Below are 12,832 nucleotides of genomic sequence, written 5' to 3' on the forward strand. Positions count from 1 at the left end.
TGGCGTAATCGTCACCGGAAGTCAAGGGAACTCCCTACTTCCGCCACTACTGCCGCTATCAATTGACAAGTACAACATCACTATGTCGTCGCCATCGGTAAGTTTCAAAGGCCGTGCAATAACTTTTCGCCCCTAACTTAAGTCTATTTAGATTTGGGATCCAAAAGTGTTCTACATTATCAAGAAGAAGAAGAACTGGAAGCAATCTGTCGACATGAGAGTGACAGAGTGAGAGTCATTCATGTCACTACCGCAAAAACCGCCCCACTCGCATTTTCTGAGTTTGACGGTAAGAGTAAGCATACTCGTAGATCTTGATAATTATAAAGGGTAACAGCCTTCATGAACTTTGGAGCATAGGCTGTATGCCTCTTAGCTTCTTTTTGCTTTCGATGGGTTGCTTCTAGATCTGTCGTAATCCCTGTAGCACTACATCAATCATTCAATGTACTTGTGGACTTTTGCTCAGAACATGTAAACAGCATAAAGTACTCGGTTGGTTTTTAATTTTCTATTATTCCTTGGTCATCACTTGTTTGATGGATGATGCCCTCCTTCCCTCTTTGCTCCCTCTAGAATCATGTGCAAAGAATGTGACAGAAGAAGACTTTGACTGTCTAGCAGTCCTAACCTAAGTATTTCTCTCATAACCCCACCCATACCCCCAGGTGTGTTCTCATATACATTAGTTTGATGAGAAAATTTGCTAGTAAAAACTGGTTTGGCACTCACAGATGACAAAAAGAGTGGAGAGCTTACCAGATGTATTTCTACATGCTGAAGATACAACTAATTTATTATTGTTGATTTCAGACAAGCCGGAGTGATCATGAAACAGACTCACCTGCACCCCACAGAGGGAGAGGAAGGAGGAGAGGAAGGGGAGGGGAAGAGGAGGAGGGTCAGCCTCAAGAACAAGATCAGGTGTGTTTTCATGTCCATTACTTTGAGAACATTTGCTATTTTGGCTCTAATAGATGAGACTGAAGAGCTTACAATTAATTATATGAAAATTAGTTCTACATGCTGAAGATACAACTATTTTATTATTGTTGATTTCAGACAAGCCGGAGTGATCATGAAACAGACTCGCCTGCACCCCACAGAGGGAGAGGAAGGAGGAGAGGAAGGGGAGGGGGAAGAGGAGGTGGTCAGCCTCAAGAACAAGATCAGGTGTGTTTTCATGTCCATTAGTTTGAGAACATTTGCTATTTTGGCTCTAATAGATGAGACTGAAGAGCTTACAATTAATTATATGAAAATTAGTTCTACATGCTGAAGATACAACTATTTTATTATTGTTGATTTCAGACAAGCCGGAGTGATCATGAAACAGACTCGCCTGCACCCCACAGAGGGAGAGGGAGGAGGAGAGGAAGGGGAGGGGGAAGAGGAGGTGGTCAGCCTCAAGAACAAGATCAGGTGTGTTTTCATGTGTACATTACAGTGAAATCTGTGGTATCCATACTGGTCTTATCCAAATACCCTGTGATATACAACTGGGGAATTACCCAAATACGTATTACTTAGTCTGAATCTGACCTGTGGTATCCAACTACCTGTGGTATCCAACTCTTTTTGTCTGGGCCCCTTCGTTGTTGGATACCACAGGTTTCGCTATAGTTTGAGGAGAAAATGTGCTAGTTTGGCACACATAGATGAGAGAATTGGAGAAGTTACCATTAGATGTAAATTAGTTCTTCATGTTGAAGACACAAATGTTTTATTAATGCTGTTTTCAGACATGTTCCACAAGTAACGAAAGAGGAGGAGACAGGGGGAGAGGAAGGAGGAGAGGAGGACGAGGGGCGACAGCACAGCAGCGGGGCTCTTCAAGTGGCAGGGGGAGAGGTGGTCGAGGGAGGTGGGATGTGGCCGGCATCCCCACTGCGCAGCAGCACAGGAATAACTTGCAGGTGTGTTTTTAATTAATTTGACATTATTATGAGGAGATATGAATAGCAAAGTCTTTCGCATGTATACACAGATAATGATAACAGCACACATGTTTCATTTTAAAACATGTTTGTTGTCTTTACATTATTACAGACTCAGATCCAACAGCTGGATATTGCACAACTGCGACAACTGGCCCTCGACCTGGCTGTTGCACAACCAGGTCTTGTTTTTGACATGCTTGGTAAGTAACTTCTGCTTTATGGTGTTCTGATATAAGTTTGCTCTTGTCATTATTGTGGTATTTTGTGTGAGCTCTCTATGTAGTATTTTGTTTCTGCATTCTGCTGAAAGTATTTTTTCAATGGTTTTGTTGTTGTTGTATACAAAAAACAAAACAAAAAAAATATATTTACATCCATGGTGCATTATTGATTTTTTTTACTTTGACATTGGTAATCATAAAATATGTATCATAAATTAAGAAATAAAAATGCTTTCTGTTGAAAACAGCCGATCAGTCGTCTGTGCCAACACCTGCACCATCACCAGACCATGCAGCCTGGCCGGACTGGTGTGTGTGCCGACATTGTCGGCACATGCCCACACCTGCAGAACGGATCTGCTGCCAGCGCCGCACTCAGTGCATATCAAGAATGCCTGTACGTATGCCCATTTTTTATATAAAAAAGTATTTATTAAAAAAATATTTACATGAAAAAAAAGATAAACACAGTCATGGTCAGATTGTGTACTTGTGCAGGGTAATATAGTTGTATGTAATGATATACAGTGGAACCTGCTAGTACTCATACTATAGTGGACTCTATTATTGTGATTTTCCACTTATAATGAAGAGGGTTTTTTTCCCCCTTGGGTTCTCTCTGTTAGACAAAAATCTAAACTGTAATAGCAAATTTCTTTTAGTGAACGACTTTCCTCTTCCCTTGAAGTTCACATTGGTATGTAGTCCTTGGAGTCCAATTATTATTATTTATTTATTTTTGTATTTCTTATTTTTGTATTTGAAAAAAAATGAAATTTGGATATTTACAACGCGCTTTATCTTTGCTGTGTAGGAAACTAAAAGCGCGGCAAAGGTCGCACTTTACCAGGCGCCCCACTCAAGGCCCAACAGGGATTCGAACCCGGGTCAATGTGATGTGTTGTTACTTTGATGATTACAATTATTATTTCTTTTTTCTTTTGCAGGAGATGAACATCATTTTACATCCGTTCGTGCTACACCTGAGCAGGAGGCAGCGGGTGGACATTTTGGTGTTTGCGGAAGAGGGAGGCGAAGCCGCCTCCAATCGCCATGCTGCCTATCGCCAGTTTGTTTTCTGGCAGCATGGTCGTTTGGGGGCTGGTAACAGGAGGGCTATCCCTTCATGTTGTGTGTGGGCCATTCGGGATACTTACCCCAGTCCCAACAATGTTTATACAGGATACATTCCAGCGCGCTTGCAGTAGATGGGGTAATTGCTCTTGAATACCGACACACAACATGGAGGGATATTTTTCGTCTGTCTCTTCCTCAAGCACCAAAATGTCCTGAGGACTTGGACATGTTTGACTTTTAGTTTTCAAATTTTTAATTGCCTCTCTGTATGGTTGTAACAGCTGTTTGATTGTTTCCATGGGTTTTTGCACACATTACTTTTTGAGTGCAAGAAAAATATTACAGAAACATTTTGTCTTGAAAATGAGAATGTTATTTTGGTTGACTAGAAAATTATGTTAAAATGGTTTCTTCAGCTGAGCTGTTTGTTTTGTACAAGTTTGTGTTCATTTACTTTGTATGTACTAGTATGACTCCACAAGTTAATTTTAATAAATGTATATTTGACCAACAACAAAACAAGTTCATGTGCCAGCAGTGACACAATGTCATATCATGTAAATTATGCTGTCAGATTTTGAAATTGTGTAATTCTGAATACAGAATCTGAATCACTTCCACTTTTTGTAATGGGTTCAGAAAAAGAAACATGATGTTATTGTTTTTAAATTTATATCACACAACAAACACACAATAGTCTTTAGTCATTTTCAAAGTGGTGTACATCCCTTTATCTGCAGACAACAAACAGTTTCTGTCTTTGTTTTTTGTTTTTTTCTTTTCTTTCAGCAGACATACTGTTGCACAATTACCACACCACAACGCACTCATAAAAACAAATGAACAGACAGACAAATATCAAGTATCGTTACCACCATTATTCTCATATTGTTTCCAGGTAAACATGTACAAAAGCCAACTAAACAGATATGCTAAGTCACGCTTGCAGCCACACATAATAAGAATATACTAACACATGTTGTACAAACCCTCAGTCTCTCTCGCACACACATTAGTATCATGAATAAACAATTATTGTACACAAGCAATATTTTCAACTAAACAAGAAAAGAAAAAAAAAACATGATCACCATGTCACAACCACTCCCTCAGTCCCTGCATTGAGAGGTGGGTTGTCGCTGACATTCCTTTAATTATAATGGGAGGTACATTTTCAGCCGAACATTCCAACATGCTCAATTATAATATGTGTTGCAATGTGAGTTTCTTGTGCCTGCAGCCATTCTATGCCGCCTGAATCTAGCCTGTGAAGCAAAATGTAGTCTAAGGCAATTGATATCAATTTGAAGTGAAAATCATACAACACAGTCTCAACTAAAATGATACAGCTTTGGAAACTATTGATAAATGCTTTTCTTGCAAATTTAGTCTGCCAATGTATAATCACAAAGTTATTACTATTTTTCAAAGTTATTATTAAAATCATTATTCGCCAATGTATACAAGAGCCTCCCATCTATATTGGTGAAATAGCGCAATTTAGGGTCCATGATAAGGCAGCAGATTAAATTAAAAAACTAAACACAGCCATGCCATAGAACTATGCGGGTCTATGCATTTTTACTGGTTACCCACACATACAAACATTGCTGTCTTGAAAAGGGCCTTTCAAAAGTCCACTGGTGTCATATTGTTGTACCTCTCCACATGTCAAAAACAACTGTAACAGAACCGCAGACAAAAAGGGAGGTAATAATTATCCCACTTGACACTCTTTCCTTATGTTCTGCCTCCTTTTGGGCTACTACCAGCTCAACTGCTACCGTCATTCAGGTAAAACGAGATTTTTTCTGTGCAACAAGTTCACTAGTTGGAGGTGGGGAGGTTGCTGCCAGGTGTGTTGACAGTCTCCTTGGGTCCTCTTGTGCCAGAGGTTTTTTCCTGTGCAGTGGCAACGGGTCTTGTAGTCTCATCTCCATGATTCGCAGCTTCAGGGCTGGAATGTGGTGGTAGGTCTTTGGGACCTTCACAGGGAATACCGACCAGCGGCCGGTTTTCTTATTGAAGCATCTGTGATACCTATCAACATAGAACAAGAACAATTATGACTAAAATGCTTGACACTAACCCTTGTAATGGCCTTGAATGTCATAATATAACTAAACATGCCAAGGACATGATCATACATCTAGAACTTGAAGCCTGAATTTACATGTTTGGCCTGTGAAAAAAACAAACAACAAAAACATTGCATTGAGTGTGTTTCAATACATGTACTTACTTCTTTCTGCCATCCTTTGAAGTCGCCAAGGGTCGACCAGCATGAGTGTTGTGGTCCATGGCTGCCAACAGAATCCTGGCTTCATAAACCGGAGGTGTGTACGCAAACCTTTTGCCCGCATACATCAACAAATGTTGGTGAAACACCTCCAGGGGGCATGTGCTCCTGTATGTAAAAAGAAAGTATTATATATAATGGTAGAAGTGAACACGCTTATCATTAAATATTTTACAGTGATGTTCTGCTGATACTGTAGCGATAGGTTTTCTTGTTTATTTACCTCACTGTATGATATAAATCAACCCTGTTACAGCGAAATTCTTATATTCACTATAACAGAGTTCCACTGTATAATGTTGGCCAGCACACATCAGTATGAGCACTACAACTCCTGATTTTTACATCGAGTATTAGTAATTACAAAACCACACAAACAAGTTCATACTTGTTGCACCCACATAATCTCCTTTCATGCACACTGTAAACAGTTCCCTGATTTCTCCCTCAATAGTGAGTAATAATAATCTTCTAACCTGTTTGTGATGACCAACTCTGCTTTCTGGATCAGAGTCTGGTCTAAGACCACAGAGGCGAGCTGTTTCACTAGGGCACGGTCTTCCTGAGGATCAAGCCAGGCCCTCCCATCCTCCCTTTCCCCGCCCAGGTCTTCATGGTCGCAGCACCAGGCACCAGCATCCCAAGAATGTATGTTGCAAACATGTTGCAAAACTCCTCGCCACATACCCTGGAATGGAACAGACACATTCAGAAAACTATACATGCCTGATTTTTTTCAAACTATTGAAATTAGTGCATAATTGTGATTGACGTGCTATTATTATTTGTAAATGAAACCGTACAAATAACCAAACAAGACAATGACCAAACAGGTTACCATGAACTTTGTCTTGGTGTCAGCCTTCTGGCAGCAGAACCAAAAGTGGTTCACTATCGAAGGGATCCACTTTTGCAGCTTGCGACCTTTACTGCCTGCAGCAATCTAAGAAGAAAATGCAAATGTAAAATGTAAAGATACACACACAAACAAACCAAAGAAAACATGAGAAAACCAATAAAGCATTCACAATATTTCAAAATTGTATCAAACTATAACACAATTACAACATACGTACCTTGGCTAGCTTCTTGCCAATATTTTTGGCAACATGCCACACATCAAGGGAATGTTTTTTTCCGATCGCCTCTTTTTGACAAAACAAAGAACAAAATATATTCATTTGCAATATCAAATATTTGGTGCATACATTTTTAAAATGTTTGCTAAAATGACCAGCCCAAATTAAATGAAAAGGGCTTAGCAATGCACACATAATACAATGAACAACAGCTGCTAAAGAGACAATAATGGTGACACACTCTAAACTGTATCCCCAAAGTGGGCAAGAGGTATATTATCTTGAAATTAAGCATTCTAACTCACTGCACTGTCCATCCAGATGGGACTGATGTATGTATAGATAATAAATGTTGCATAATAAATTACCGCTAACATATAATTGACTGTTAATCACACACACACACACAAAGGGGGGAAAAGAGGAAACAGAACATACTCATATCTGCAGCTATTCCCACATGGGCATCAGTGACGACCTCATCAACAGTGGTGTCCACCCGTTCACCTTCAAGCACTACCTCATCCAGTGCCCTCTTAAATCCAACCCTTTCCATGTTCGTGGATTTTCGCTGTGTTTCCCGTTTGTCCACACACTGGACAGAGAGAATCTTTGTGGTCTCAGCCTCCATAAGAGTGTAGCTGCAGTACTGTGCGCAATGACCTATTTGAAAATTCAATGCACCATTAAAAAGTAACCATTTATGATGAAACCTGCAAACAATATTCTCTGACCGGACATCAAAATTGCAAGGCTTTTCTAAGCTCAGTTGTTTGTTAACATGGTTACGAGAACACAGGCAAGCCAATTACTCAAGCGCCTAGACTATATCATTCTACATGATGGTAAATAGCACATTCTAATATTCCAATGACTATGTAAAATTGGGGACATGGTATATATTGGGTCATTGAATAATGCAGGTCTGCAATAATCGTACTGACCTGGTGAATCATTGCGTCCATCTCCTGCACACACACACACACAAAAATGGAATGACATAACAAAATAAATGTTCAATAAAAAGTGCTCTGCCGTCACTTGACAACAGGAAGTCAATTTCAGTGGGTTACATGAAAATGTAACTTTTTCTTTCAGTCTATTTCTCAAAAGCAAGCACGCCTTGATACAATGTCCAAAATTGAATATTATGTCCTGCATCACATCATGTTTTGCTTTTGAGAAATAAAATAGAAAATATAAAGTTGATTTTAGACATTCATTTCAATATTATTGTGGGGTTGGGGGGGTGGGGGGTGGGGTTGGGTTAAGTCTACAGCATTGGATACATTATATTTCTGAAATGGCACAACAGTGACAAAGGGGTCAAACATAAATCACAAAAGAACAACAAACACTCACCCAGAACAACCAAATTTTGCTCTGCCAATGAGTCGAAGATGGCTCGTTGGTGGTCCTTCCATGTGTCCTTCACAGCCTTTATGATAAATGGAAAACAAAGTTATATATCTATATTCTTGTGAGTTGGGACAGTCACTGAGGGACACACAAAGCAAGAATTTTGCCTCACAGACTAGACTATGTCAACTGTTCTAGACAACAACAAAAAATGCCATACTTGTTACAAAACATCTGAATACATAACGAGAATGGGTTGCTTTTAGTTTCTAAACATCATTTGTAACTAGGGTGGCCGGTTGGTTCTGTGGTGAACACGATTCCCCAGGGATACAGCAACCCGGGTTCAAATCCCCGTTGGGCCGTGAGTAGGGCGCCTGTATAGTGCAACCTTTGCCGCGCTTTGAGTTTGCTAGAGATAAAGATAGAGATCAATAATAATAATAATAATAATAATGGACATTTATATAGCGCGTTTCTAGACAATCTACTCATAGCGCTTTACAATATTTAAACAGGTAAAAACAAACATGCATAGATATTAACACAAACTGGCAGGCAAACATAAACAACACAACTATCAATATCCAAATTCCATTTTCTTTCCATTTTATACACACACATTATAAATTATTTTTTAACTGTTTTTTAATTACCTGCACCACATAATGTTTCTGGACAGCCTGGTGGAAGGTAGCACCAGGAAAGGGCAGGTTCAGCACCTTCGCCCACAACGCCAGCTTGGCATAATTATTTCCACTTAGGAGGATACATGTGCTGACTAGAAAATCACCACAGTGAATTTTGTTGGGCAGGGTGGGCTGGGCACACCATGTGTGGCTCACATGGCCTTTCACACATTCCTGAAATTCACAGATCAGATTTGAAAAAAACAAAAATGCAAATGACTTTATAAAAATTCAATGTGTCACTGTCAGTAGGATTACTAGGAACATATACATGTACAAACATAATGAGTTGATGAAGCCTAAGTGCATTCTGAAATCTGAACCATCATGCCACATTTAGTGCTGTTAGACTTAGTAGTGTCCAAGATAAATTCAACATTTTAGTTTTTAACGAATGAACGGCCAGACGGACAGATGAACCAGGTGAGTACATAGACTGACTTTTGCTTCGCATGTGAGTAAAAAATAAAATGTTCTCACCCATCTGAGGTACAGTGCTGAGCCTGTGAAGCCCTCCTTCACGGCAGGAACATGCTCACACCCAGCAGTGGAGCATTTCCTGATGCTCACAGCAGCCAGTGCCTTTAGTTGGTGGACAAATGCTAGGCACAGTGTGCTGTTGCAAATGTCCTGGCACTGGTCTGCTGTGGCTATCCTGGTGATGCCTGGTCCTAACTCCACCTCCTCCGCAGTGTCAGCATCACCTGTCTCTTCGTCCTCCTGCTGGCCGTACGCCACCTCCTCAAAGGCCACCTCGTCTGCCTCCTTGGCATACTTTTCATCCCTGACACATAGGAATAAATAAAAAATAATAATAACATTCAGTGTGCAATACAGTCTGATGTAGATTAGACTTCCCTAGAAGAATGAAACCATTTTAATCATTTTACAACATAAATGTATAAATTCATGTATACATTACATACAAATGAAATAGATTAGAATTTGTTTTATTCTTACAAAAGCAACACATTAATAAGAAATGCAAAACATACACATCCATGGTGAGAAAAAAACTGGCGTCTTGAGATTCCAGCTCGATATCATCGACATCAAAGTCGCTGTCATCACCATCTAAATCACCATCACAGGTTAAATCACTGAATTCAACAGTGATGCTGCACAAGAGAGACATTGAAAACAAAGTTAGCATCACTCAAAATAATAATGTAAGTTGTCAACTGACAAACAAGAAAAAATGTGCCTGCAGTGCCAATCTATAATACTACTACATGTATCTCCGAAAACATAAAAAATCATCAAATGACCTTTATTATCAGAATATTCTCATTGTTTGTGTGTGTGTCTTGTTTTTCATCATTATTATTTTCACATGGTTCTTTACAAATTAGCTTTTTTAATAATACTACACTTACTTGAGAGGGTTGACAAAGGAGCGGTCAATGTTCTGCCTGTAAACATAAAAATGGTAATTATAATGTATTAAAACATGCAAACAAGAACTAGATGTACTGGGTAAATCAAAACACCCCTCAACAGTATCCAGTTTCTGTTGACATTACATTTCATTATCTTGAAAAAACAAGAAGTAATAATTGGTATAACTAAACCAGCAACCAACTCAACAATCAACAATAGTAGACACTAATGACTGCCGTCATTGTAAACTGAGGTAACCGGCTGGTGTTGATCTCTGGCCGACAGTTTGCCAACTCAACTCAAATGCAGATAACAAACAATGACAAGCTTACCGTTTTGACCTCATCCCTTTCCCTTCTTTGGCAGGCTGATCAGTCCTATAATTGAAAAAAAAAGTTATTTATAAATATGATTTGACTATTTAACACACCTTGAATCAATCGATAATGTGAACCCACTGGCACTTGTGGAGACGATTTAAAGTTTAGCATTTAGAACTTTGTAAATAGATAGCGGTTTTTGATTTAAACAAGACAGTTATTTGTGCAAGGGAGACAATATACAACCGGTGTAACCAGCCAACCAAAATCAACACTGCACCATGTTCAGTAAATGCACTCACTTTTCAATCTCAAGTTCTGGCTCCTCCTCGAATGGCTCCACACCTGATAAAGGTGTACTGAAAAATGTCAAACAATCAACTCTGACCATCACCTGATTAAAATGTGTTTAAATGCATGAAACTAGCAAACTGACAAACTGAACAAAATCTGAAACCAATCTTCCCAACATTTCTTTTTTAAGTTTTTGTGAACCCCATTTACTGTCAATAAACGGTCTATGAGTATGAGTATCAATTTACAAAGTACATATATATATTTACCACGGCTTGGACGAACTAGGGACAGAGGAGAGGTCGGGGGTGGTGCTGACTTTCGCTTGCTGCAGGAGCTGCCCTGGGGTGGAAGTTTTCTGCGGAGGCTGTTTAGCAAAGTCTGGTCTCTGCACAGCTCTGTTGAATAAGAACAAAAACAAAATCCATGCACTTTGAAATAAATTCGGTTCCTACATTCACTACACCCAGCTGAGCAAATTGGTAAATGTATCAGAGCTCTGTGTAAAGCTGACTTTCACAATGTATCAATTGACACTGACCTGCTTTCAATATCCCAAGTAGAACATCCTGGTTGAGGGTCAGTCAATGCGGCCTCTTGAATCTGTTGATAGCTAAAAGTAAAACATAAAAATAAGTCAGAAGTCAATACAGCGCTAATTGACTGAAAAAAAAAATGAAACGAATGTTCATCTATAATTATCAGTTTACAAAATACATTTACCACGGCTTGGACGAACTAGGGACAGAGGAGAGGTCGGGGGTGGTGCTGACTTTTGCTTGCTGCAGGAGCTGCCCTGGGGTGGAAGTTTTCTGCGGAGGCTGTTTAGCAAAGTCTGGTCTCTGCACAGCTCTGTTGAATAAGAACAAAAACAAAATCCATGCACTTTGAAATAAATTCGGTTCCTACATTCACTACACCCAGCTGAGCAAATTGGTAAATGTACATCAGAGCTCTGTGTGAAGCTGACTTTCACAATGTATCAATTGACACTGACCTGCTTTCAATATCCCAAGTAGAACATCCTGGTTGAGGGTCAGTCAATGCGGCCTCTTGAGTTCGTTCGTACCTAAAACAGAAAAAGAAGTACAGTAGTCAAGAAAGCACTGATTGACTGGAAACAACACTTTGGTTTTGAAACGAATGTTCGTCACACTGTCACTGTAAATTATTATTTGAAAACATGGTACTCAAAGAGAAAACAAAACAAGCAAATGACAAGAACAAAGGAGGAATTTGAATTGAATTTAAACGATACTTACGCGTCCATGAGGATTCTAGAAAGTTCCGTGTCTGCTTTTGATCTGTTGTGAGGTTTCAACAAATGAGGTGTCTTGGCAAACACCTGTCCTCGGAGGGCCCCCCATCGTTCGAATTGGCTGGTCAAACAAACTTTCAATTTCTCCCTCAGCTTTTTCTTTTTTTTCTTGGCCGAAGCCGTGCTTGCAACTCTGGCAACAGGCACAGCAGGTGGCGTAGGAGGCAAACATACTTTTGGAGGCATAGATCGAAGACGATCTTTCACATCTTGAGAAGCCATCTTTGTTTGTAGGGGAAATCCGTTTCCGGTAAATGTTCTAAACATAGAATCGCCTCGCTATACACTGTCACGTGACTGTTCTAAAAATATCACGGCGAAGGGTATGGGTTTATTTCGAAACTATCTTCAATTATTGATTTCTGACAAACTACAAAGATTTGAATAGCCCCAGTTGGTAGAACACCTAATTTTTATACGCTGCAACAGCTGAAAAAGCCTTAAACCTATGGGTTGAGCTCAATGGGAGTCTTTAAGGTTTAAAATGTTGTATAAAAAGTGCAACGTACTTTATAATGTTTTTTTGTTTCGTTGTTGTTGTTGTTGTTATTTTTGTTGTTGTTGTTGTTGTTGTTGTTGCTGTTGTTGATGTAATTGTTGTCGTTGTTGATGATGTTGTTTTTGTTGTTGTTGTATTTTGTTGAACTTTTTTTCATTTAATATACACAGTGGACCAAATATAACAAGTGTTCTAAGCCCGTAGTGCGTGGGCCACCAACGAGACATAAGTCTCTTTTTAGTCACTGGATTTTCGCTGTCTACATAGTTTATTTATAGGTTGTAAATGGGACTAAAAGTTCGGACATATTAAAGGCACAGTGCAGCTCACAGCCTTCGTTTTGCGTTTTTGTTGCAG

At 39.4% G+C, this 12,832-nt stretch overlaps 2 protein-coding genes across 2 annotated transcripts; one reads left to right on the forward strand and one right to left on the reverse strand.

Annotated features, from left to right (window-relative positions):
• Positions 1–1,312: 1,312 nt before the first annotated feature.
• Positions 1,313–3,886, forward strand: LOC138951515 (uncharacterized). The gene is made up of 5 exons (XM_070323123.1): positions 1,313–1,422; positions 1,743–1,916; positions 2,050–2,140; positions 2,410–2,558; positions 3,109–3,886. The coding sequence occupies exons 1-5, from the start codon at positions 1,328–1,330 to the stop codon at positions 3,113–3,115; spliced, it is 516 nt and encodes a 171-aa protein (XP_070179224.1). The 5' UTR covers positions 1,313–1,327; the 3' UTR covers positions 3,116–3,886.
• A 210-nt stretch (positions 3,887–4,096) lies between these two features.
• LOC138951474 (uncharacterized) lies at positions 4,097–12,433 on the reverse strand. The gene is made up of 19 exons (XM_070323076.1): positions 11,921–12,433; positions 11,656–11,727; positions 11,382–11,510; positions 11,200–11,271; positions 10,928–11,056; positions 10,667–10,723; positions 10,377–10,421; positions 10,041–10,076; positions 9,660–9,782; positions 9,145–9,448; positions 8,632–8,838; positions 7,979–8,054; positions 7,561–7,584; positions 7,055–7,279; positions 6,614–6,684; positions 6,376–6,480; positions 6,014–6,225; positions 5,481–5,645; positions 4,097–5,278 (listed from the first exon to the last, which is right to left on the reverse strand). The coding sequence occupies exons 1-19, from the start codon at positions 12,241–12,243 to the stop codon at positions 5,029–5,031; spliced, it is 2,625 nt and encodes an 874-aa protein (XP_070179177.1). The 5' UTR covers positions 12,244–12,433; the 3' UTR covers positions 4,097–5,028.
• Between the last annotated feature and the right edge of the window lie 399 nt (positions 12,434–12,832).

This window comes from Littorina saxatilis, linkage group LG16 (genome assembly GCF_037325665.1).
Source record: "Littorina saxatilis isolate snail1 linkage group LG16, US_GU_Lsax_2.0, whole genome shotgun sequence".
Taxonomy (NCBI): Eukaryota; Metazoa; Mollusca; class Gastropoda; order Littorinimorpha; family Littorinidae; genus Littorina; species Littorina saxatilis.

Coding starts and splice junctions, on each gene's coding strand:
- LOC138951515 (XM_070323123.1), top strand. CDS start 1,328: ATGAAACAGACTCGCCTGCACCCCACAGAGGGAGAGGGAGGAGGAGAG. Junction 1,423..1,742: donor AGCCTCAAGAACAAGATCAG/GTGTGTTTTCAT, acceptor TGCTGTTTTCAG/ACATGTTCCACAAGTAACGA. Junction 2,141..2,409: donor TCTTGTTTTTGACATGCTTG/GTAAGTAACTTC, acceptor TGTTGAAAACAG/CCGATCAGTCGTCTGTGCCA.
- LOC138951474 (XM_070323076.1), bottom strand. CDS start 12,243: ATGTTTAGAACATTTACCGGAAACGGATTTCCCCTACAAACAAAGATG. Junction 7,585..7,978: donor GCAAAATTTGGTTGTTCTGG/GTGAGTGTTTGT, acceptor GTGTGTGTGCAG/GAGATGGACGCAATGATTCA. Junction 7,280..7,560: donor TGGACGCAATGATTCACCAG/GTCAGTACGATT, acceptor ATTTTCAAATAG/GTCATTGCGCACAGTACTGC.